This window comes from Mytilus galloprovincialis, chromosome 11 (assembly GCF_965363235.1).
Source record: "Mytilus galloprovincialis chromosome 11, xbMytGall1.hap1.1, whole genome shotgun sequence".
In the NCBI taxonomy this organism is placed as follows: Eukaryota; Metazoa; Mollusca; class Bivalvia; order Mytilida; family Mytilidae; genus Mytilus; species Mytilus galloprovincialis.
The window spans coordinates 79,067,199-79,094,730 of NC_134848.1; the positions used below are offsets into that span (position 1 = coordinate 79,067,199).

At 32.1% G+C, this 27,532-nt stretch overlaps 1 protein-coding gene across 1 annotated transcript; it reads left to right on the forward strand.

The window, feature by feature from the left end:
* On the forward strand, positions 1-27,171 carry LOC143050923 (uncharacterized). Its single transcript, XM_076224024.1, has 6 exons — positions 1-93; positions 2,099-2,212; positions 8,316-8,414; positions 16,418-16,507; positions 20,928-21,026; positions 27,061-27,171. Exons 2-6 carry the CDS (start codon positions 2,150-2,152, stop codon positions 27,169-27,171), a joined length of 462 nt encoding a protein of 153 aa, XP_076080139.1. The 5' UTR covers positions 1-93; positions 2,099-2,149.
* The last annotated feature ends 361 nt before the right edge of the window (positions 27,172-27,532 follow it).

Sequence of the window (27,532 nt, forward strand, 5' to 3'; positions counted from 1 at the left end):
ACCCCTCTTCACAAAGCAGCGAAGAAAGGGTATGTCGAAATCGCAGAACTGTTGATCAAAAACAAAGCTGATGTTAATGCTCCTGACAATATTGTAAGTTATTAATAATGTTGAAAAGAAGGACACTGTTCTGAAAAATTCCAACAGAGTATCAAAATATTGCATATTTATGGTACGGAACGATCACATTCAACATTTTCAAAGCCAAATTTATCTTTTTCCTAAACCTGTTAGGAGTTTAAAGTAAATAAGAAGAATGACAAAATCTATAGAAGGTAAAGTTTGCCTGATCGATTGAAAACCTCAATCATTTATCTGTTTATAATTTGCTGCGTCTGTCATACAAGTGAGAGGTTTAGCGCTTTGAAACCAGGTTCAATCCACACTTTTCTACTTTTGAAAAAAGCCTTTACCAATATGACAGGTGTTGTGCATTCGTTTGATGTGTTTTATCATTTGAATTTGCCATTTGATTCGGGCTTTTCTGTTTTGAATTTTTCCTCTGAATTCTGTATTTTTGTGATTTTTCTTTTAACACCATTCAAATAAAGATAACAAATGGTTGCCAATGAGACATTTCTTTTCACAAGAGACCAAATGACACTATAGGTCACCAGTTGTACTGCCGGATTTAACACTGAACAAAGCCCATATCCCATAGTCAGCTATAACTGTTCTATTTCAAATTTACATAACAGGATTTCAGAGATCATTTCTTCTCAAATCAGTCCAGACTAATTATCAATAACAAAGTATACGTATTTATGTAAGCTTCAAAATTCAATATCAACTTGTTTCTATATATCATCCTACACTTTGGTTTTTGGAGCAATAGTTATGGCATTAGTCTATTTGAGCTCAAACTTAAACAGTTAAAGTAATTTACACATTTTAAAATTGCTTTGGTTATGCTCTTGTTCTATTCTGCTGTTGGGTCTACACTATAACCTTTTTGCTTCATAAAAATCTTCTGTAAAAAAGAATAATGACATATTATTAATTTTGATTCATAAAATGAATGTTAATTTTCCTATATTGGGATCAATATGTACTCTTAGATGAGGTTTGTTTATTAAAATGCATAAATGTTGTGGGTCCTTTAAAGTAGAATTAGGCATTTTAGCTCTGCCTTACTTGTGGGCCCTATATGTATAATGTGTTGGCAAGGAAATCAATTGTATTGTATATGTATGGAGTTTACCAAATGAACTTTCTTAATAGAGATGTAATATGTTCAACAACATAAGTGAATATTACTTATAAATGTGGAACCCATTCTTAGTCATTAATTCTAACTTCCGTGTATTGTATTCACATTTTAATCTTTATTTTCTTTTTTCTACCCAAGCAGGACAACCTACCGCATAACTCATACCCCTTTTTTCTTGCCAAATTTGACTTTATTTGAAATACAAAAGTGAGTGAGTTTGTAGCAGTGGCATACTTTGTTCGACATTTGTTAAAGACATTTTATCAGGATTTGATGTATTGTTCTTTGATTTCAATCGAAATTGTCTATTTTGACACTAGAATATTCCAGAATGTATTATCTAACACAGTTGGTCGGTATATTTTATAGTCTATTTTCTTTCAATCTGTGAAATCAAACAAAGATGATTTTCTGATATCAAGGTATGTGTGTCAGATTATACAAGTTTAAGTGTATCTGTAATACATTGCCATATACTTGTTAACTTATCCAACTCATCTTCAGATTTCACTTGCTCATTACAAACATCTTTTCTTAATAAAGTGGCACATTTCTTGCATAATCCTGAAAATGGTAAAATAGAATTTTTTTTTATTAACCACACTATTGCAATCCTTCATATTATGTTAAGGAACTAAACTACAGATGATGTCCTCAGATAACAAATAGAAATAGATGGTAAGGCAACTCTAAAACTATTGAAATCAAGTTGGATTTAATAAACTGTCATGAATAAAATGTTATTTTAAACTGATTTCATGTTTCAATTTGCACCTTTTTAAAAAAAAATCATCGTTAATAAAGTGTAAAAAATCTACGTTAATAGCTTTAGTTGGAATGTTTTCTACGTGTGTAAGTATGATTGTAGTAATTATTATATTTCCTTAGGGTGATACGCCTCTGCATGAAGGAATCAACTCATACTATAACCAAGAGAACATGGTCATGATGGTGGAAAGTTTGATTCGTCTAGGTGCAAATGTGTCAGTCTCAAATAACAAGGTTAGATTTCCAATGCTTTTACCAATATTTCTGATAATTTATATCATCATTGTTTCACTGTGCTCTGTTTTTGAAATGTGTAAAGATAATACTAAAATTATAATACTGTATCCTCAACAGTATACAAGATTAAATTCTAAAAGGATTCTAGAATTGTAATACTTTGGATTCATTCATTTTCGTTGATATCAATTTTACTGAATTGAAAAAAAAACTTGTGTTTTAGTGAATATTTTATTCCGTGTTGTTGCCAAAGTCTGCATATGAGACAATTATTCTTGAAATTTGTATAACCCATAGAGGATAGTGAAAAAACAATGAGACACGTTTTATTTTCTAGTTTGTTTAGAACAATGTAAGTACTGGTGACGGACATTACTTGTAAAAGTATCTTCTAAATTGTATGTATATAATGAAATATCCCAAGTCGTTTTGTACAATTATTATTCCAATGCATTTTTTAAACAAAATATCAACCAAGTAAAAACAATTATATAACAGGAACACAATTTAACTTTAGCATTCTGCAAAATTATACTCGCTTTCATATTGATGATAATTCAATAATTGTTATAAAACAGCAGTTTTCTTAAAATGAAAGGGTATATGTATGTAGACCATTAAAAGAATGTTAAGTAAACCTATTCATTTGTATAAAAATCGAGGCAGGAGATGTATTCCTTACATAAAAAGTATTTAAAATTTAAAATAAACTTTGTATTTTTTTTAATTTACGAACACTACTTTGATCTTATATAATATATAATAGAAGGCAACCAAAGTTGTTAAAATGCGGGCTATTATTCCGTTATCAGAACACAAAAAGGTTTTACAATTTTGACATGATAATAAACGTTCCTGTTGTGACAAATATTCTAAGCGAAAAAATGCACAAAAGTCCAAAAGAGCTCCAAAGGCTTTAGTTGGAGCTAATGAGCCAATGGAAAGGATAGCTACAGATATCCTTGGGAATTTGCTCGAAACAGAGAGTAGTAACAAACATATCTTGGTAGTGTCTGACTACTACACAAATTGGACGGAATCTTTTGCCATGCCAAATATGGAAGCTAAGACTGTGGCTAAGATTATAGTTGAAGAAGTCATTGTGAGAATTGGTGTTCCTCATTTGATACACCCAGATCAAGGCAGGCAATTTGAAAGCTTGTTATTTCAAGAGATGTGTTGTATTCTAAACATTAAGAAAACACGTACCACTCCATATCATCCAAAATCTGATGATATGATGGAAAGGTTTAATTGCAAATGATACAGCTGAAAACGACCCTATAGAGACCCCTTATTTACAAGACATTGTTTTCCCGTTTGAACTGTTTTACATTGTCATTTAGGGGCCTTTTATAACTAACTATGCGGTATGGGCTTTGCTCATTGTTGACGGCCGTACGATGAACTACAGATGTTAATTTTTGTGTCATTTTGGTCTCTTGTGGAGAGTTGTCCCATTGGCAAGCATACAATATTTTATGTATTCTGTCTCACTGTAATGTTTTGTCAGGACATGATTTGACTTATTTTCTTTATCTTAATAGCCACATCCCCTTGATATGTTATCCATGTTTTTTTTTTATATTCAAGCCAAGACCGTATTTTTTTGTAGGAAAAAAATATAACTCACAAAATTACTGAACTCAGAGCAAATATTATAACCGGAAAATCCCTAATCAAATGGCAAAATCAAAAGGTCAAACACATTAAACAACTTGACAATAACTTGCATATTCCTTAAGAAAGTTTCCATTGTTTTATTATGTCATATTAAAAGACGAAGGAGCGGACGATTGCAAGTTTAATGTGACTGATCTTTTGGTCGGTAGACCATTTACAATATTGATGTCGACGCTGTGGAAATCGACAGCAAAACTTATACTGTTTTTGCTATGAAGAGTGACGCAGAAAACTGTTAATTATTTCAAAGTCAACGCTGCAGTTATTATGTTTGAGCTACTATCTTTTCATTTTGATATGTTTGTTCATCCATTTTACGATTACCGCTCGCCTTGTTTTGATATTTTATCATGTTACACCCCAGTTCTTTTGTTATTCGTCATAGTTTCTCTTTCTGAAACAAGTGTAAACTGAATAGATCTAATGTTACGAATAACAATAGATATTGACCACAGTGTGTGACGAGAGGGGTTTCTGGAAACCCCTGCTCCTTTCTCCCTAAAAGAGACAATGATTTTTTATCACAATTGATTGGTTAATTCTGTAATTAGCATGATAATAAGAAATTACTAATAGTGTTCACTTAGAGTTGTTTTAATATATTGAAAAAAAGTAATTGTTGGAAAATTTATTAGCGAAAAAAAAATATGCATGTACATGTATTTTGAATATAAAAATCCTTTAAATATTACTTTGCTTGCTTTTTTTTATCTTCTAATTTGTCAAAGTTTGAACGAATATGACCAAAGTTAGTTAACTACTGGGGTTTCATGGTTTGATATGGACAATACATATGCTATCTGTTCTTTTCATTTGATAATCAATATTAACAAATCTATGGTTAAGCATCGGATGTAATACATCTCGGGATACAATTTGTTTGTATTTCAATTAAGTACCAAAATACCAACCAAAAGAAGAAAACAATTAACAGGAATAAAGTTTAACTTTAGGATTCTACAAAACTATACTTCATTTCATAATTAATTATCAAATGATTATCATACGAACATCACAACTCTTAAAATGAAAGAGTAAGCATATGTAGCCCTTAAAAGCTATTAAGAGTTATTTGGAATATAAATCAGCGCAGGAAATGTATTGGTTAAATAGATAGTATCTAAAATCTAAAATAAATTTAGTAAGTTTTTTGATTTACGGTCACTACTTTGATCTAATATAGAAAACAGAAGATGTTGTATGAGTGCCAATGAGACAACTCGCCATCAAAGTCACAATTTGTAAAAGAAAAACCCTTTTAGGTCAAAGTCTTTAACACAAAGCCTTGGCTCACACCAAACATCAGCTATAAAAAGCCCCAAAATGACTAGTGTACAACCATTTAAACGGAAAACCAGGGTCAAATCTATACACAAAAAAAACGAGAAACGAGAAATAATTATGAACCTCATCCAAAAAATATTACTGCTAAATATCATGTTTCTAACTTAGGACAGGTGCAAACAATATGCAGCGGTTTAACGTTTTGATAGGTACCTATTTTTACCTTTACCAAAAACATAAGTGTAAGATTACAACATAAAAAGACACACTATAAAATATCAATTGAAATGGATTAATTCAATCAGAAGACACTTTTTTTAATAAAATGTCTTCTGTATTGTTTATTCCAATAAATTTGATGTATGTCGGAATATAAATACAATACTAAACACTTTTCAAGGAAAACTATCAGCTCAAATATATTAAATAGTTATCTGTTTTCTAATTGTTTAAATTTTTAATGTTAAATGTCAAATTTTAAAAGAAAAATAGCTTAGAGTTTACTATTGCTATTCTTTATATAAGCATATAAAGTAGTTTACAGACAGTACATTTTTAATAAAATGTCTTGTGTATTAAGTATTCGATATCATTCTGGCGCAAAAATGAAATTTCAAATCTTGTATCTATGATCAGTTTATTTCTAAAGCTGTATTTTATTAAAATATCACTATATTTAGGATGTTGACATATACATATAAAGAATGATATTGATATAGAATGATCTTGTTAAAAAATGATCTTGTTAAAGAATTATCTTGATAAAGAATGACCTTTTTAAAGAAGGATCTTATTTAAGAAGGATATTGGTAAAGAAGGATCTTATTTAAGAAGGATATTGGTAAAGAAGGATCTTATTTAAGAAGGATATTGGTAAAGAAGGATCTTATTTAAGAAGGATATTGGTAAAGAAGGATCTTATTTAAGAAGGATATTGGTAAAGAAGGATCTTATTTAAGAAGGATATTGGTAAAGAAGGATCTTATTTAAGAAGGATATTGGTAAAGAAGGATCTTATTTAAGAAGGATATTGGTAAAGAAGGATCTTATTTAAGAAGGATATTGGTAAAGAAGGATCTTATTAAAGGATGATCATGTTATCTTGTGTTCATATTTTTGATCATACCCTTAAACCCATTCTGTTATATAATTCAGAGGTATGGGGAGGTTATAATGTCTCTTGTAATAAATTACAGTCTTCCTTATTTAATCTTGAAAATGTTTTTAAAAATCTTAAGTGTGAGAATCTCCATCTTAAATTTTCTAAATTTATACTTGGTGTACACAAAAGGAGTGTCAATTTTGCTGTATTATCAGAACTGGGACGTTTCCCCTTACATTATGATATTGTAAAGTCAATTGTAAAATACTGGTATAGATTTGAAAATCTTACAACTGATTTCAGTCTATTGAAAGGTGCTTATCAATGCAGCCAAGAGCTTCACAAATCTAACATAACTTCTTGGTTCTCATTTGTTAAAAAAGTATTAGAAGTTTTTGAAATTAAACAAGAAGTAAAACATTTCGGACAATACAAATTTTTGAACATATCTAGTAAATTAATTCACACTAAATATATTAGCAATTGGTATGCTAGCCAAAACAAAGCTTCTGATGGAAAACTGTTTAATTATGTAAAATTTAAGCAGAATTTTGGTTATGAAAATTATCTTTCTTTAATTAAGAACTTTGATTTTAGAAGATCTATATGCAAATTACGTATTTCTGCTCATAAGCTTCAAATTGAAGTTGGTCGTTTTTCAAATATTCCACGAAATGAAAGAATTTGCAAAAAATGCTCCTCTGGCTGTGTTGAAGATGAAATCCATTTTTTAACTAACTGTGAAAATTTTAAATCGGATAGAGATGCTCTCTTTGACTTTGTTTGCCAAAGAATTCCGAATTTTTCTACACTTGATAATCAGCATCAATTTATTTATTTATTAAACTGTGAAGACAATCAGGTCCTTAATGCTGTTGGTAAATTTATTAAAGTGAATATGAGTTAGTAATTGTATTGTAACTGTATGTAAAAAATTGTTTGTATCTATGTATCTATGCAAATCAATATTCTTTTGCCTTATTCATGTATGCTCTGTATGCCCCTTGTGGGCCCTTAATTGGAAATAAAATATGTTCTGTTCTGTTCTGTTCTGTTCTGTTAAAGAATAATACTGTTAAAGAATGATCTTGTTAAAGAATGATCTTGTTAAAGAATTGTCTTGTTAAAGAAAGATCTTGTTAAAGAATGATCTTAATGAAGAAGGATCTTGGTAAAGAAGGATCTTATTAAAGGATGATCATGTTTAAGAATGATGCTGTAAAAAAAGAATGATTTTGTTAAAGAAGGATCTTGTTAAAAAATGGTCTTGTTAAAGAATGATCTAGTTAAAGAAGGATCTTATTAAAGGATGATCTTGTTAGATAATGATCTTGTTAGATAATGATCTTGTTAGATAATGATCTTGCTAGATAATGATCTTCTTAAAGAGTGATTTTGTTAAAGAACGATCTTGTTAAGGAAGGATTTGATTAAAGGGTGGTGATTTCAACAACACGTCATGAAATACATGTTTTCTATCCTAAAAGACTACCAGAATTTTGAATAAAACTATTATATAACAAACCTTACCTTCAAATAATTATTGCATTCATTAAATTTTTGAAATACTAAGGCTTTTCTACCTCTGGCATAGATTAACTTAGCTGGATTTGGCAAAACTTTTAGGAATTTTGGTCCTCAATGCCCTTCAACTTCGTACTTTATTTGGCCTCTTTAACTTTTCTGGATTCGAGCGTCACTGATGAGTCTTTTGTAGACGAAACGCGCGTCTGGCGTATATACAAAATTTATTCCTGGTATATATGATGAGTTTATTTTCACCATTATAGACTTTCACCTTTAAGGTAATGCATACTACAGTTTTATGTTATTGATCTGATATAAGACTAAAAGTTGGAAATACATTTTTCATTTTCATTACGTTAGTTTTTCGCTCGATATCATGGGTTTTTGTTATGGAGTATATATAGTCTGATGTTTGATTTCATTTCCATCGTATGATATTATCCTATCATGTTTTTCTTTTAGATAATATTTATTTTTTGTCATTTTCACTTTTATGAATTACAGGGCGTTACCCCTCTTCACGACGCAGCGAAAATGGGGTATGTCGAAATCGCAGAACTGTTGATTAGAAACAAAGCTGATGTTAATGCTTCTTACAATGATGTAAGTTATTAATAATGTTGAAAAGAAGGACTCCTTTCTGAAAAATACCTACAGAGTATCAAAATATTGCATATCTCTGGTACGAAACGATCACATTCAACATTTTCAAAGCCAAATTTAAGTTGTTCCTAGACATGTAAAGCGTTTAAGGTAAATAAGAAGACTGACAAACTCTATAGAATGTAAAGGCCTGATCGATTTAAAACCTCAATCATTTATTAATTTATAATTTGGTGCGGCTGTCATACAAGTGAGAGGTTTAGCTCTTTGCAACCAGGTTTAATCCACAATTTTCTACATTTGAAAAAGCCTATACCAAGTCAGGACTATGACATGTGTTGTCCATTCGTTTGATGTGTTTTATATTTTGAGTTTGCCATTTGATTTCAGATTAGGGCGTTTCCGTTTTAAATTTTCCTCAGAGGTCTGTATTTTTGTGATTTTTCTTATTACATCATTCAAATAAAGATAACGAATGGTTGCCAATGAGATATTTTTCTTCACAAGAGACCAAGTGACACTATAGGTCACTAGCTGTACTGCCGCTCTTAACACTGAACAAAGCCCATATCCCATAGTCAGCTATAACAGTTATATTTTCAAATTTACATAACAGGATTTCAGAGATCATATCTTCTCAAATCAGATCAGACTAATTATCAATAACAAAGTATACGAGGCCACACAAATGTGTCTATGTAAGCTTCAAAATTCAGTATCAACTTGTTTCTATATATCATGCTTCACATCAGTGGTTTTCGATGCTATAGTTGTGGCAATAGTCAAACTTAAACATGTTAAACACTTAATGTTATAAACACATTTACAAATTGCCTTGGTTATGCTCTTGTTCTATTCTGCTGTTGGGTCTACATGTACAATATAACCTTTTTGCTTCATAAAATTCTTCTGTAAAGTAAAAAAAGAATAATGGCATATTATTAATTTTGATTTATAAAATGAATGCTAATTTTCCTATATTGGGATCAATATGTAGTCTTAGATGAGGTATGTTTATTAAAATGCATAAATGTTGTGGGTCATTTTAAGTAGAATTAGGCATTATAGCTCTGCCTTACTTGAAGGCTCTATATGTATATGTGTTTGCAAGGCAATTTTATCTATTGTACATGTATGGAGTTTACCAAATGAACTTTCAAAATAGAGATGTTATATGTTCAACAACGCAAGTGAATATTACTAATGAATGTGGAACCCATCCGTGTATTGTGTTCACATTTTAATCTTTATTTTCTTTATTTTTTTGTACCCAAGCAGGACAACATACCGTATAACTCATCCCCCCCTTTTTCCCTGCCAAATTTGACTTTATTTGAAAAACAAAAGTGAGTGAGTTTGTAGCAGTGGCATACTTTGTTTGACATTTATTAAAGTCATTTTATCAGGATTTGATGTATTGTTCTTTGATTTCAATTGAAATTGTCTATTTTGACACTAGATTATTCCAGAATGTATTATCTAACACAGTTGGTCGGTATCTTTTATAGTCTATTTTCTTTCAATCTGTGAAATCAAACAAAGATGATTTTCTGATATCAAGGTATGTGTATCAGATTATACAAGTTTAAGTGTATCTGTGATACTTTACCATATAATCGTTAATTTATCCAATTCATCTTCAGATTTCACTTGCTCATTACAAACATCTTTTCTTAATAAAGTAGCACATTTCTTGCATAATCCTGAAAATGTTAAAATAGAAAAAAAAGTTATTAACTACACTATTTCAATCATACTTATTCATGATATTAGCTAAGGAACTAAATTACAGATGAAAAATAGAAATAGATGGTGAGTCAACTCTAAAATTATTGAAATTAACTTGGATATATTAAAAAAAAAATCAAACTGATTTCATGTAAAAGTATCAATTTGCAACTTTTTTTTTAAATCACGCGTTAATAAAGTGTAAAAAATATCCGTCAATAGCGTCAGTTAGAATGATTTCTACTTGTGTAAGTAATATTGTAGTAATTATTGTATTTCATTAGCGTGATACGCCTCTGCATAAAGGAATCAACACAAACAATTACGAAGAGAACATGGTCATAACGGTGGAAAGTTTGATTCGTCAAGGTGCAAATGTGTCAGTCTCAAATAACACGGTTAGATTTCCAAACCATTTACCAATATTTCTGATAATTGATATCATCATTGTTTCACTGTGCTTATTTTTTGAAATGTGTGAAGATAATCCTAAATTATAATACTGTATCCTCATCAGTTTATAAGTATAAATTCTTAGTTTTTTATAAAGTTATTTTACTTGACATCAGTATATTAAATACAAATAGCAAAAAGGATTTTAGAATTGTAATTATTTGAATTCATTTATTTTCGTTGATACCAATTTTCCTGAATTGATAAAAACTTGTGTTGTCGTGAATATTTGATTCCATGTTGTTGTCAAAGTCTGCATATGAGACCATTATTCTTGAAATTTGTATAACCAATAGTGGATAGCGAAAAAACAACGAGACACGTTTTATTTTCTAGTTTGTTTAGGGCAATGTAAGTGCTGGTGACGGACATTACTTGTAACAGTATCTTCTAAATTGTATGCCTATAATGAAATATCCTAAGTCGTTTTGTACAATTATAATTCCAATACAATTTTTTAACAAAATACCAATGTAACCAAGTGAAAAACAATTATATCACAGGAACAAAATTTAACTTCAGCATTCTGCAAGATTATACTCCCTTTCATAATTATAATAATTCAATGATGGTTATAAAACAGCAGTTCTCTAAAAATAAAAGGGTATATGTATCTAGACCATTAAAAGTATCTAAAGTAAACCTTCTATTCATTTCTATAAAAATCAAGGCAGGAAATGTATTCCTTACATAAAACATTATTTAAAATTTAAAATAAACCCAGTATTTTTTTAATTTACGGACACTACTTTGATCGTATAAAATATATATTAGAAGGCAACCAAAATTGTTAACATGCAGGCTATTATTCCGTTATCAGAACGCAAAAAGGTTTCACAATTTTCACATGATGATAAACGTTCCGGTTGTGACAAATGTGCTAGACGAAAAAGTCCACAAAAGTCCTAAAGAGTACCAATGCAATGTGTTAATGTGTTAATAAAATAAACTGTTTAAGTTTGAGCTCAAATAGACTATTGCCATAACTATAACATCAAACACAACTGAAGTATAGCAAGATATATAGAAACAAGTTGATACTGAATTTTGAAGCTTACATAAAGACATTTGTGTGGCCTCGAATACTTTGTAATTGAGAATTAATCTGAGCTGATTTGAGTAGAAATTATCTCCTGTTATGTAATTTTCAAGAGATCTTTGAAAATATAACTGTTATAGCTGACTATGGGATATGGACTTTGTTCCTTGTTAAATCGGCAGTACAGCTGGTGACCTATAGTGTCAGTTGGTCACTTGTGAGGAATTATCTCATTGGCAACAATTTGATATCTTTATTTGAATGATGTAATCTTAGATGAGGTTTGTTTATTAAAATGCATAAATGTTGTGGGCCCTTTAAAGTAGAATAAGGCATTTCAGCTCTGCCTTACTTGAGGGCCCTTGTTCCGGAACTAATACATCATTTGTTCTTCATTTGATCATCATTTTATGGACGACATCAAAAGTTCAATGAAGGATAAAAAACTTAATTCACATATTTTTTTTTATAACTGACCCCCCCCCCTCTTAACGTAATTTGGGAAAAGTTGATTGACCCATATAGATGTATGCAAAAATCAATGTCGGATCACCACATCTTACAGCAGTTCACCCCCCTCCCCACCCCCAAACTATTTGAATTATTTTTTTTTATCTTACATTGATCTTTTGATGTCGTCCCTTATATTGTTAATGTTTCATTGCGTACATCGCTTTACGTGCTCCAGTTTTAAGAGTTTTAGACAGGACAGTGTAGGAATCTGTGTTACTTTCTCCTCTCTTCTGAGTGACGAAAACTGCTCAGCAGGCCATGTGCACAGCTGCAATGAACATTCAGCCGACACGTTGTCCAAAGGAACAATCCGTGGCTAACCACAGCGTGAGTTACATTTAAAACATTAAAAATCATGTCTTTACATCAGCGATGAACTGTTTTGATATATTTTCCTATGTTATAAAGAAACTATGAACTTTTTACCGTTTCAAACTGTTCGTATCTGCGAATACATATTTTAATTCAGACAGAACCTGAGGTGTGCAAGAATATTCATCAATTTATTATTATAAAGAACAATAACAGCTTTATATATATATACGAACTGTTTATCCGTATTTTTAATGGACTTTAATTATCATTGAACACATTGTAAAATTGTATTTATATTTGTATTTTTTTGTTTTTCAGCATTTGGATTGGTAGCTCCTGACTGTTTTATTCTTACTTAAACCCAGTCATCTTGGTTACACTCACTGGTCCGGCCAGTACAGTGAAAAAGCTACAACTTGCCTGTTGTTTTTTCTTGGATAACGTACGCCACTCTACGACAGTCAGCAATCCAACAACGTTGAACAAACATTGTCTACAAATAGTTGATTTACATCATGGATCCCACTAACGTGGAACAGCAAGAAGAGGTTTAGCACCCGGATGGAAATGTCACCAAAGAACTAGAAGAAAATCCGTCTAAAACAACAAATTTAGATGAAAATGCCGAAATTAGGCGAGTGCGTGAACTTACAGAAAAAGGACAGGGAGCCTTTATAGAATAACGTGACACTATCACGACTTAGAGGCCCTATGGTCAAACCTAGAATCTCAGTTATTAGAAACGGCCAAGCCTCCTAACGACCTCCAGCAATTGTTAACAGCACAAGATAAAATTGTACAAGCCTGTACTAATTATCGTAGGCTCACAGACGAGTACTTGAAATTTTTTAAAAATACAAAAACATTAAACAGCCTTCAAGACATTGATACGTGCAAATTCTCAACGGATAACCGAATGTCTTCAGTCGACCTGGCAATTGAAACTTTGCACGAGCATCGCCCTACCTTGACAATGGCTAAATAAACAAAAACGAGGACATCTAAGGGCAAGACTACCTCGCACAGTGGGATCTCAAACGTCTCTCACATGTCAAGTCTAGCAAGGAGAAAGCGTGCCAAGGCAGAGTCCGCTAGATCAAAGATAGCCTTAGCCGGGCAAGAAGCTGCCCTCCTAAAGCAGGAGGCCGTTTTACAGGAATAGACCTAATACAGACAAACAGAAATCAAAGTCAAGATAGAACAAGAAGCAATCCATGCAAAGCAAGAGGATAAACGTAGAAACGCCGAAGCGGAACAAGAGGCCATGCGTAAAATTCCTGAGGCTGCACACATGAAGATTCAAATGAAGCTTGAGGCTGCTCACCTGAAAGCTCGAATTGAACAGGAGGAAGATCACATCAAAGCTAAAAAAAGAACAAGAGGTCGTTTGAAGGAAAACTCAAATAGAACATGAAGCCGCACGTGCGGTCTGAGAAAAAGCCAAACGCTATGAACAATCTCGTAGTAAAAAGAGAAGCTGTAGCCGCAGAAGCCGAGGCTCGTATCCTGGAATGCGGCGGCAGCCAAGCAGTTAGCGATCTCCCTGACGAAACGTAAGACCCTCTCAAGCGTGTGCAAGATTTCGTCAATAAACTTCCAGTATCAACTGCTGTAAAGGAAGTAACAGGAACTCACAAGATAAGACACAGTCCTGGTAAGATTGAGCTGAGTCATGAAGCACCAGCGTTCGTGCCATCCGTGGCACTGAACTTGCCGCCACAGATATCTGCTATCTTGCCTTCCGATACTAAGTCACCAGAAATTAATGTATTCTCAGATCTCGGAACAATAACTGGCATAAAAAACAGGGCGTTTCAGAAAAGATCCCTGTCTTACACCAGACACAGGGCGTTATAGAAGAGATCCCTGCTTTAAACCAAAATCAAGGCGTAATAGAAGGACCCCTGTTGCATACCAGCAACACATCAATCCCACGTCGGAGATAACTAGATATCTTCTACGGGGAGACCTATTGTTTTCCCGGCTAACAAATGTTAATGACCAGGCAGAATCCTCCCATACATGGAAATCTAGCTTTAAAAACGTCATTGACGAATTACAAGTTTCTGACTCGGAACCAATAGACTTACTAATAAAGTGGATATGGCAAGAGTCTGGTAAACATGCCATGAGTATAAGGGCATCAAATGCTAACAACCCTACAATAGGCTTACAGAGGTTATGGCAAAGATTGGATGAGCGATATGGTGCTCCAGAAATGTTGGAAGCCTGTATCACGAGTAAACTGATCAATTTTCCAACCTTGACAAATAAGGACAACGCACGTCTCTATGAACTGTCTGATAATCTATCAGAAATAGAATATCACAAGGAAAATCCCAAGCTGAGATGTTTGCTTGCTTATTTCGACTCTTCGTCCGGGATAAATCCTATTGTGGAAAAACTGCCATACGGACTCCAAGAAAAGTGGATAACAAGGGCTTCAAGATACAAGTCTAAATATGAAGTTGCCTTTCCACCTTTCGCAAAATTATCTGCCTCCATCAGGGAAATAAGTAAAATTAAGATCGATCCTGGGTTCATTTTTGGGTCAAGAGTCACATCAAATTCAAAAGGTGCTGCACCTAGGTTCACACCTCAGCCTGGAACAAAAATCAGCGTTCACAAGACAGTGGTCGAACAAACGATCTGGAGAGACTGCACAGCAACAAAATCTGTGCATAATTCACAATACCGAACATTCGCTAAATGAATGTCGCGGTTTCAGAGCCGTTTTTGCTTACATTTGTTCACCTAATCGACGTGTTAAACAATGTTTTAACTTGTTGTTCGATGTGAGCCAAGGCTCCGTGTTGAAGGCCGTACATTGACCTATTTATGGCTTACTTTTTTTTAAATTGTTATTTGGATGGAGAGTTGTCTCATTGGCACTCACACCACATCTTCCTATATCTATTTAAGTAAGATATAAGCCTCAAACAGTCAATTCTGTAAATGATTGCACAGGTCTTCGGATATTAAGTATATATTTTGAATACAAAAATAGTTTAGACAATACCTTGCTTGAACGTATTTTTTTTTTATCCAAGTCATATGTATCTATTCTAAAACAGAAATCCTAAATATTCAATCTGTATTTATGTTTGTTGAGCGTGTCTGGTTGGCGGATTTTCTAATCAAGACACACACACATCCCTATGTAAATCCGAAAATGAATGTTTGTCTTTTGTTGAGAAGAAAAGGGACGGGGTTGTCATTTTTGTAAAGCGTTACATATAAAATAGCGCATGAAGGTATATTTTTTATTACATATGTGATTTAATCAGGTAAGAAATAGTCTATATGGAAGTTTTTATCAAAATGTAAATACGGGATCAAAACTGTATCGTATGCCCTTAATAAGTTAACATACAAACAAAAACAGTACAAATTATATCAACAGGTCAAATTATGACGAACATTCTAGTACTCTCTGTTACTGAAAGCTAGTAAAAAGCCAAAAACAATTTGTTATAAAAAATCATGCTTCAGAGATTGAAATCAACTAAAACACATTATGTTTATCATTTATTCAATATGAATAACATTTCGTTTGTAATATTTTTTACCTTAGTCTATTTCGTTTTATATATTGTTTTATTGTTTCCATTTTTTAAGAACAGAATTACCAATAATTGTAAATATATAGATGTAATCAAACAGAATTCCAATATAAACTTATCTATGTTGAAACGAATAGGCTCAAGTATAAAATTTAAAATCTGAAGTCAAGCCTTTAACATATCTTAAAATAAGATGATATGCAATTATCAGAATGACAAAATGTAAAACAGAACATTCTAAGAATAACATTATTTATAAATTTTTAAAAGAGATCAAAACATTCAAAGTCAAATATTAATACAAAACACTGACATTCTGATGTCATAATGTAAGCAATCTGCAGAGCTTAAATCATTTTCATGTTTTTTATTTTCACTTTTATGAATAACAGGGATATACTCCTCTTCATGAAGCAGAGAATGTCGAAATCGCAGATCTGTTGATCAGAAACAAAGCTGATGTTAATGCTCCTGGCAATAATGTAAGTTATTAATGATGTTGAAGAAGGAATTTTTGAGACTCTGTTTGTATATTGCACATTTTTGTGAAAGAACGATCAAATATTCACAGCCAAGTTATAGTTTCCTGAAAAAGTAAATAGATTAATTTATAAACAAATGTAAAAAAAAAAAGAAAATAATAAAAAATTACCAAATTTATAGAAGGTAAAATCCAGATGGATTAAAACCTTCAGTCATTTATTTGAATATAATTTCTAATGTATCAAGAGAAAATGAAATGACTAATTTTTTTCGGGAAATAAACCATGTCAGAAGCGCTAACAACGCACGGAGTACTTAACTGATACATTATCCGGGATCTTACAGTTCACAAGGAGTTAATTTACTTAGTTCTCGATAAATAAAATGACCATTAGATAAATTGTCAGTAGCGCTAATGAAGCACAGATAACTCGACTGATACATTCTCCGGTAACTAACAGTTCACCAGAAGTGTATTAACTTACTTCTTGATAAAAACTGGTTTTATAGCTAGTTCAATATCTCATTTTTATCTGAGTTATATCAAATTACATTATGTTGACAACGATATGTGAAAAAAACCCAGACAAAATAAGTAATTAAATACTTTCACATAGTGGGTTCTGCAGGCATAACTTATAACGCTGTCGTCGTCAAAACATCATGTGTTTACTTTTCGTTATAGAAATTTGTTAAGCTGCATAACAAATTCCTCGAGTTGTAGAGATCACCAAGCTTATACCTTTGTATTTCGACGTACTTCAAAGTTATGCATCACGCGTCTAACGATTGCTTAGCGTTCCTCTTGCGTGAAACTAACGTATACTGACTTTGACAATTTTCTCTGTACGTTTGGTGCACGCCGGTCTATACGCCAATGTGTAACGCCGGCATTAGAATACTGCATCTGCTTCTCTTGATACCTTTATAAATATATATTCTGAGTATGTTCAAACTAAGCATTAAGCTTTATTTTGCTCTTTTTTTTCACACTAAGATTTTCTATCATTTTATTTAGACGTTCATAGATCAAACACAGAAACAATTAAAAACCAATTGGTCAGAGAACAATTGAATGTCTTTCCACCAGTAAAATCTATTTAAAAATGAAAATATTAAAATTTGATTTTCAATGTCAGTTTCATCGTGAAATGACAGCTTATTGTACGCTGATTCCAAAAATATATGGTTTTATATACCTTTAAATTGATTTAGTACAAACAATAGCTACTTCCGGTTTACAAAATGTCACTTCCGGTTGTCTTTTTAAAGGTCACATTACTAACAACCTAATCAAAAAGTCCCATAGCTTATCATGTGTACATATGAGGTAAAAGCGTGTTCAAACTTGAATCCAACTATTGCTTTTATAGTCTTTGATATTGACGGACAGAAAATTCAAATTTGTATTGTCTAATCAATGTACAAGGCTATGATATATATTCTATTAATACTTCCAATTAAACAAATGTAAAAGAGGAACGAAAGATACCAAAGGGACAGTCAAACTCATAAATCTAAAACAAACTGACAACACCATGGCTAAAAATGAAAAAGACAAACAAAAAACAGCACACATGACACAACATAGAAAACTAAAGAATAAACAACACGAACCCCTCAAAAACTAGGGGTGATCTCAGGTGCTCCGGAAGGGTAAGCAGATTCTGCTCCACATGTTGCACCCGTCGTGTTGCTTATGTGAACAAATCCGGTAAGTAGTCTAATTCGGTAGGTCACATTCACGAAAGGGAAGGGGATTGTAGTTAGGACGTAAGGAACATATCCGATATCATTTGTGAAACGGTTATTCCATAACGGTCAACCCACTCGTGATGGTGTCCGTAAAATTTACGAAGGGATGATTTCAACTTCATCATTTGGAACTCTCGGTTTAATAGCTTTCTAAAAAATGATGCGGGAAATGGACATGATTATATTTCCAGATGCGGGAAGGGGGAATATAAAAAAAAAAAAATCCTGTTTTGAAAAAAAAAGTGCGGGCGGGTTGGTCAAACAAGGAATTAAATTGGTGTGGCCTTTATACATGTTACGTATTTCATAAAGACTGTATCTAGTATAGCAACAGAATGAACCTTATTCTGGTAGTACAAAATGTTGAACAGAAACAACTTCTGTAGCTGTCTCATGATATATGATTATGTACACACAAAATGTACAATGTACACCCTACAGGCCCGTAGCTGGGAATTTCCAAGGGGGGATTCGTTGGACTCACAAACTTGACTTTAACAGTCACAATTCGAACAGAACATTGACTTTAACAGTGCTTATTTATTTTCAAGGGGGGGGGGGGGGGTGTTCGTCTGAACCCCCTGGCTACGGGTATGCCCTATATCTCCTTTTATTCATATACATATTAAAGAACTTTAACATGAAGCATACAGAATAAAATAAGAATATATATATATTATATATAAGATTTACAATTGGGTACAGGAAAATAGCCCAGGTTTTTAAAAACTTTTTTCAGGTCTGTCAGAATTTCTATTCAGTAAGTACTACATTTGCTTGTACACTAAAGACGAATTAGTATACGTACTATGCAAAATTTTCTTTAGAAAATAAGAATCTGGCCTGCGGCAGCCTAAAAATGAAACATCAATCAGCATACAGTTACACTTAAGTCTTTTAAGTATTTATGTGAATAAAAATCAAAAATTTGTGTTGTTTTAGAACGTAATAAAACTGACCCTGCATTCATGATGCAGCTTTGAAATTGAGGAAAGTGTAGTTTGTACATGTACATACATGACAGCTAACTTTAGAACATCTGGCAGTGTCTTGCCTACGCACTGTCCTCAAAGTTCTAAACTCTGAGATAATAAAGGTGCTCACTACAGTTCCTATTGATAATATTGAGGTGGGGTCTTTGTTGAAAATTTAGTCTAGTGTCTTCTTCTACAGATACAAAATGTTTAGACCAGCATCTTGTTATTATAATTGCCAATCTCACGTTCTTTTATCACTCGCTCTCAAAACAAATTATATCCATGATTCATGAATTCAAACAGATTGACTGTCAGCTGGCCAACCATGGAATAGACTAGACCTTAAGTTTTTTTTTTACATCAACAAGTGAAACTATAGCATAACAAACTTCCTGGAGAGCTCATGGGTCTTCTAAAACTTCACCTAAATTGCACATAAACACTGTGCACCATGAAAGGACTTGCAATAAAGAGAGTTCAGGCATAGTATACTATGAAATTCCTTGGTTCAGGGATAATTTCTAAAACAGATGAAAAAAAGGGGGAGAATTTCAACTTCAAGGGTAGATTTTTGTCAAAATGAAGATAGTCGGCTACAGTAAACAGCAAAAAGACGACAGAATACTTACTCGTAGTCAAGTTATGGCGTACAATATGGCTTGTAAGCTGAAATCCTTGGGTACATGGGCCATTATTCGCCTTTTCCAACAAAAACATTTCGTCCGTTCAAAACATGTGGGTTTCAAGCTTCCTGTTGAATCGGTTTTCCAAATAAGGAAAACAAGCCATGCCTCCGTTGCGAGATCGACAAGTAGGATTTTCATACAATACAAGTTATGGCTTGTAAAATAATGCGACATTTTATTTTTATTTTCAATAAATTATCATTATTTATCTAATTCTGCATAGTTTATCAATGAAAAGATCAAAATACAAGAGTGATTGACGACCAGAGAAATGAAGCGGACAGCGTCGTCACTATGGAGACGCAACGTTACTCATTATTTTATGAGCATCACAAGAGTTATTTGCCCCTGAAAAAATTCCTTAACATACCCTCGCTTACACAACAATTACCAACTTCAACTGTTTCCGCTAGTGTAATGCATCCGTACGGTAATATAACCATTACAGTCTTTTGTAGTTGATCTGATATTGAACTAAAAGTAAATAATGTATTTTTTTATTTTAATGATGTAAGTGTTTTGCTTGATATCTTTGGTATTTTGTTATTGACACATTGGTTGTTTTTCCGTCTATTTTCTAAAAGACAACATTCTTTTGTTGGATTAAAGGGTGCTTATTTCTACAGTAGTTCATAAAATACGTGTTTTTCTATCATAAGAGACTACCAGAATTGTAAGTAAAACAAATATAAAACAAACCTTACCTTCAAATGAGTATTACGTTCATTAAATTAACATTTAGAGCTTACACAACCAAGACCAACTTCAAATGTATCTATTAGTGACTTCCACATGTAACATGTAAGGTAATGCAAACTACAAAGTAGGAAATACATCTTTCATTTTCATATCGTTAGTTTTTCGCTTGGTGTCTTGGGTTTTTGGTATGAAGTATATATCGTCTGATGTTTGATTTCATTTCCATCGTATGATAATATTCTATCATGTTTTTCTTTTAGATAATATTCATTTTTTGTCATTTTCACTTTTATGAATTACAGGGCTATACCCCTCTTCACAAAGCAGCAACAGAGAATAATGTCAAAATTGCAGAACTGTTGATCAGAAACAAAGCTGATGTTAATGCTCCTGACAATGTTGTAAGTTATTAATAAGGTTGAAAAGAAGGACACCTTTCTGAAAAATACCAGCAGAGTATCAAAATATTGCATATTTATGGTACGGAACGATCACATTCAACATTTTCAAAGCCAAATTTATATTTTTCCTAAACATTTTAAGAGTTTAAAGTAAATAAGAAGACTGACAAAATCTATAGAAGGTAAAAGCCTGATCGATTTGAAACCTCAATCATTTATTTGTTTATAATTTACTGCAGCTGTAATACAAGTGAGAGGTTTAGCGCTTTGAAGCCAGGTTCAATCCACAATTTTCTACATTTGAATAAGCCTATACCAAGACAGGAATATGACAGGTGTTGTCCATTCGTTAGATGTGTTTTATCATTTGAGTTTGCCATTTGATTAGGGCCTTTCCGATTTTAATTTTCCTCTGAATTCTATATTTTTGTGATTTTTCTTAACATCATTCAAATAAACATAACAAATAGTTGCCAATGAGATATTTCTCTTCACATGAGACCACATGACACAATAGGTCACCAGCTGTACTGACGGCTTTAACGCTGAACAAAGCCCATATCCCATAGTCAGCTATAACAGTTATATTTTCAAATTTACATAACAGGATTTCAGAGATCATTTCTTCTCAAATCATCTCCTCTTTTTATATGTATTCTGTCTCACTGTAATGTTTTGTGAGGACATGATTTGACTTATTGTCTTTATCGTAATAGCCGCATCCCCTTGATATGTTCTCCATGGTTGTTTTTTTACATTTATGCTAAGAAAGTATTTTTTGAAGGAAAAAAACATAAATAAACAAATTACTGAACTCAGAGCAAAGATTCTGAACGGAAAATCCCTAATCAAATGGCAAATTCCTTAGGAAAGGTTCCATTGTTTTATTATGTCATATTAAAAGACGAAGCAGCGGACAACTGCAATTGTAATGTTACCGATCTTTTGATCGGTAGACCAGTTACAATATTGATGTCAACGCTGTGTGAAACGGCAGAACAACTTACACTGTGTTTGCTATGAAGGGTGACGCAGAAAACTGTTAATTATTTCAAAGTCAACGCCGCAGTTATTTTGTTCGAGGTACAATTTAATTTTGATATACTATGTTGTACTAAATGGTGTCTGTTTGTTCATCCATTTTACGATTACCGCTTGCCTTGTTTTGATATTTTATCATGTTACACCCCAGTTCTTTCGTAGTTCTTCATAGTTTCTATTTCTGGAACAAGTGTAAATTGAATAGATCTAATGTTACAAATAACAATAGATTTTGACCACAGTGTGTAACGAGAGGGGTTTCTGGAAACCCCTGTTCCTTCCTCCCTAAAACGGACAATGATTATGTATCACAATTAATTTGTTTATTCTGTAAATAGCATGTGAATAACAATAAACTAATAGTGTTCACTTCGAGTTGTTTTAATATATTGATAAAAAAACTAATTGTAGGAAGTTTTAATAGCAAAAAAAAAAATAAAAAAAATATGCATGTATTTTGAATATAAAAATCCTTTAAATATTACTTTGCTTGATTTTTGTTTTGTTATCTACTAATTTGTCAAAGTTTGAACGAATATGACCAAAGTTAAGTTACTACCGGAGTTTCGTGGTTTGATATGGACAATACATATGCTATCTGTTCTTTTCATTTGATAATCAATATTAACAAATCTATGGTTTAGCATCGGATGTAATACACCTAGGGATACAGCTTGTTTGGATTGCAATTAAGTAACAAAATATCAACCAAAAGAAGAAAAAACATTCACAGGAATAAAGTTTAACTTTAGGATTCTACAAAACTAAACTTCATTTCATAATTAATTATTAAATGATTATCATACCAACATCACCACTCTTAAAATGAAAGAGTATGGATATATTTAAGGGGGTACAGAACACCTAAGAAAAGATAACTCTTACTCATGGTCTGATTCATTGCTACGTTTTAAAATCATGTGCAATATGCAAGCTTTTAAAAGATCATGATTAGATGTTTACATTATTGCTAAGAGCAGCTGTACACCTATTGTTATTCATTTAATCTTTCAATCCACTTAAAGTTTCTCATTTTCCATGAATGAATCTTTAAAGAGACATAATAGGGAGATTTCAGAGTGAAATAAATTTACCAACAGAAAACCAGGACGTTAGAAAAGGATGGAAACAGAAAGTCAAAGGCCCATGATAACTGTTTTTGTTTTTTACTTGCCAATGCCTAGGTCTTACATAAAATGAAATAAAGTACAAAAAGTCAAAACGCTAAGGATGCTACGTACCATTTGATTTTATGGGGGGAGGGGAGGGCTAAAATTAAAAATGTTGTCCTGCATTATTCTAGTTGTAATCATTGGGGGGAGGGATGATTGGACTGGGATATTTTTTTAAGTTCAGGATTTCAGGATCCGGGAATTGTTTTTCAAATTTAGGGATGTCGGGATTTAAATTTATTTTAACTAGGTATTTCGTGTTTTTAAGCCCTGGATTTCGGGATCAGTACCCCTCCTACCCTCCCTTATCTGACATCATTTTCCTGCATTTTTATTTTTCATTCTTTAGGGACCTTCTATTTTCATAAGTTTATCCTGATATTGTTTACATAAATTGTAATCTGCTTGTTATGCCAAATTACTGTTCCTGCCTTTGTCTGCTCAAAAGCCTGTCTTGCCTTTTTTTCAAATTTCATCCAAGCCCGGCCCCTCCTCAAATGGTAGTTCCCTCTGACAATACAATTTTAACAAAATAAATAAATAAACCATGGACAATTATACAATGCTTCTGTTCGTAGATCTTCGTACCAAATTGATTAAAATCAAAACTGAATTGACTCCACAATACTTATTTTTTTTAAACCATACCTGTAGTTTTTAATGAAGTCACACTAGATCACACTATATATGGGCTTAGTAATACACGAAGTAATGCATGTAATGTTAAATAGGTTATGAATAATTTTTAATTTTAAAATTTCTGGCATATTTTTAAAAAGTGCAATTGAATATTTTATAACAAGATTTATATTCATGTAAAAAGTTAGAAGATACCGAGGGGGATAATCAACCACCAGTACATTAATTACATGTCACGGAACAACGACAAAAAGAAAAGTAGCAAACATCTGACTCAGTCCACAAAACAGTACACATTTTTATGCACTCTCACTTTCATCTGAATAAAAAAAAATGCTACATCTTTTTAGTATTTTTTTTCAACCTTTATCCTGACAGGTGTAGAAAATAAACGGGTGTCATCTATTCCGTCCGCAAATTTAGGGAAAGTTAAGTCTATATTTAGAATCATGGTTAAAACTGAAACTACGCATGTATGATATAAATAGAACATGTTATTTTTGCTTTATCAAATTTAAATTTCAAAGGGATAGCAAAATTTGTTATTTTTCTTTTTGTTGTGCTTTTGTCATGTTTGTGTATCTTTCCGAATTTTTAAATCAAATGCAATTTTGAAATAAATATAAAAAAGAAAGTGTGGTGTGTTTGCAAGTGACAAGTGAAAATGTTTCTTCTCAAGTTTCAATTCAAGATTATTACTGAATATAGTAATCATTCTCTATAATAATAAGGGGCCCAAAAAATAATGTGAAATTTGTTACTGCCGTGCTTTTTTTTTTTACTAAAAACAGTTGTATTTAATTTTCATAACCTCTGCAGAAATACTAAAAAAGTTCTATGTTTAACGAACTAGATTTCACAGTATAAGGATTTTGCACAGTCAGCTCTATTTCATCTCTCATGAACCGTGGTTCTTTGCACGAATAGTTTTGTTCTTAAATTTTGAATTGTATATTTTTAAATCTGTGGACCAATACAGTGAAAATCTTGATCATGTAAAGCAACTGCCAACTTTAAAGCTTCTCCCTATGTATCATATGTATTATTGGCATGTCATGCTTTTAATTTCAACAGCTCGTATCTCAAATCAAAAATCAGTTCGTTCTTTTTTTTTGGAGGGGGTATTGTTTTACAACTGTCCGTCTGTCCTTTCGTCCGTCTCATTATTGGTATATAGTTATTCGGCATAACTCCTCCTTCTGTTTGATTCCTAGGAAGTTTTCACTTTACTGTCTGTTGAGTAGTTTTAAAAGTATGTACATTGCGCTTCAATAGAAACTATTCCTTTTTCAAACAATTTTATGTGACTACATGTCCATTATGTATTCCCTGTGCATGGAATGGGTTGACATGTCATAAAATGTGTCTATATTGTTGTATGGTCGATTGAAGCTTGTGTAATATGATTTTTTAAAATAAACATGAATTCATAACTACATAAAAGTCATGGCACGTACAAGTGTTTCGTACCAAAAAACACAATTATCATTCTCAAGGTCAAAGTTCAAGGTCACATGAAGGTCAAAATTTTAAGAAGGCACACCACCTCATGATGATACATCCACATGCCAAAGATGTAAGGTCTAGGTCAAAAGGCGAAGAAGTTATAGCCCACATGATTGTGTTTTTCACGAAAACAAAACCAACATAAAGTTGACCTTGAGGTCACATTTGAAGGTCACAAAAAGGTCATCATGATGCAAGACACTCTACCCCGTGATGATACATCCACATGCAAAATATATAAGGCCTAGTTCAAAAGACGAAAAAAAATATGGCCTTTATGCACTTTTTGAATAGATTTTGCTCTTATTTAATGAATCAATTTGAGGGTGGGGCGTAATTTAAACTTAAATACCAAAAAATCTAACGGTTAAATTTTAAAAAGATTTTGCAAGAACAACCGACTAGTATAGCACTCCAAATGCTTAGTTTTTTGAAAAAATTAAACGACACATTTTTTTTCAAAAAAAAATTTCTTCTTCAAATACTAGAAGCACAGCATTCACTTTTCGGGGCTGATTCTGATACCCCCTTTTAAAATTTGGGCAAAATTTTAAATCCGGAATGAAAAACTGACAAGAAAAGGGTATAAATGACCTAATATTCACATCAGCTATCATTATTAGCTATGCTATTGTCAATTTAGGATTTAATTTTTAAAAAATTTAAATATTTAACCCTATACCCATATTTCCGAAACTTCCAATTTTGGCCGATACTAGTATGTAAAAGATGCCATGTTTGAGTTGCCAAATCTTTTAAACCTATGGTTCAAATCTTTTAAAATTTTTACAAGATGTTTAGGTTGGCCTAGTTTATCAATGAAAAAAAATTAAGAAAAATTAAACGACAGGATTTTTTTGGTGTATAGTGTTGGGTACCCCCTTAAAAGCTATTAAGAGTTATTTAGAATATAAATCAACGCATGAAATTTATTCCTTACATAGATAGTATCTAAAATCTAAAATGAATTTAGTAAGTAAGTAAAGAATGATCTTGATAAAGAATGGTCTTGTTAAAGAACAATCTTGTTAAAGAGGGATTTGATTAAATGATGATCTTGTAAAAGAAGGATCTTATGACAGGATGATCTTGTTAACGGTTGATCTTGCAATTAGTTTTATTTTCAGTTATTACACTTAAAAAATTGAAAAATGAATTACAAAACAGTTTTTTTTTTACAGCTGATGTTAGTGTTTTGCTTGATATCTTTGGTATTTTGTTATTGACACATTGGTTGTTTTTCCATCTATGTTCTAAAAGACAACATTATTTTGTTGGATTAAAGGGTGGTCATTTCTACAGTAGTTCATGAAATACATGTTTTTCTATAATAAGACACTACCAAAATTGTGAATAAAACTATTATAAAACAAACCTTGCTTCAAATAAGTATTCATTTAATTAACATTTAGAGCTTACACAACCAAGACCAACTGTAAATGTCTCCATTAGTGACTTTCACCTGAACAGTTTTATGTTATTGATCTGATATAAGACTGAAAGAAGGAAATACATTTTTCATTTTCATAACGTTTTCGCTTGATATCTTTGGTATTTTGTTATGGAGTATATATTGTCTGACTTTTGATTTCATTTCCATCGTATGATATTATCCTATCATGTTTTTCTTTAAGATAATATTTATATTTTGTCATTTTCACTTTTATGAATTACAGGGCGATACCCCTCTTCGCAAAGCAGCGACAATGGGGAATGTCAAAATTGCAGAACTGTTGATCAGAAACAAAGCTGATGTTAATGCTCCTGACAATTTTGTAAGTTATTAATAATGTTGAAAAGAAGGACACTTTTTCTGAAAAATACCAACAGAGTATCAAAATATTGCATATTTATGGTACGAAACGATCACATTCAACATTTTCAAAGCCACATTTATGTTTTTCCTAAACCTGTTAGGAGTTTAAGGTAAATAAGAAGACTGACAAAATCTATTGAAGGTAAAAGCCTGGTCGATTTAAAACCTCAATCATTTATTAGTTTATAATTTGCTGCGGCTGTCATACAAGTGAGAGGTTTAGCGCTTTGAAACCAGGTTCAATATACAATTTTCTATATTGAAAAAAGCCAATACCAAGTCAGGAATATGACAGGTGTTGTCCATTCGTTTGATGTGTTTTATCATTTGAG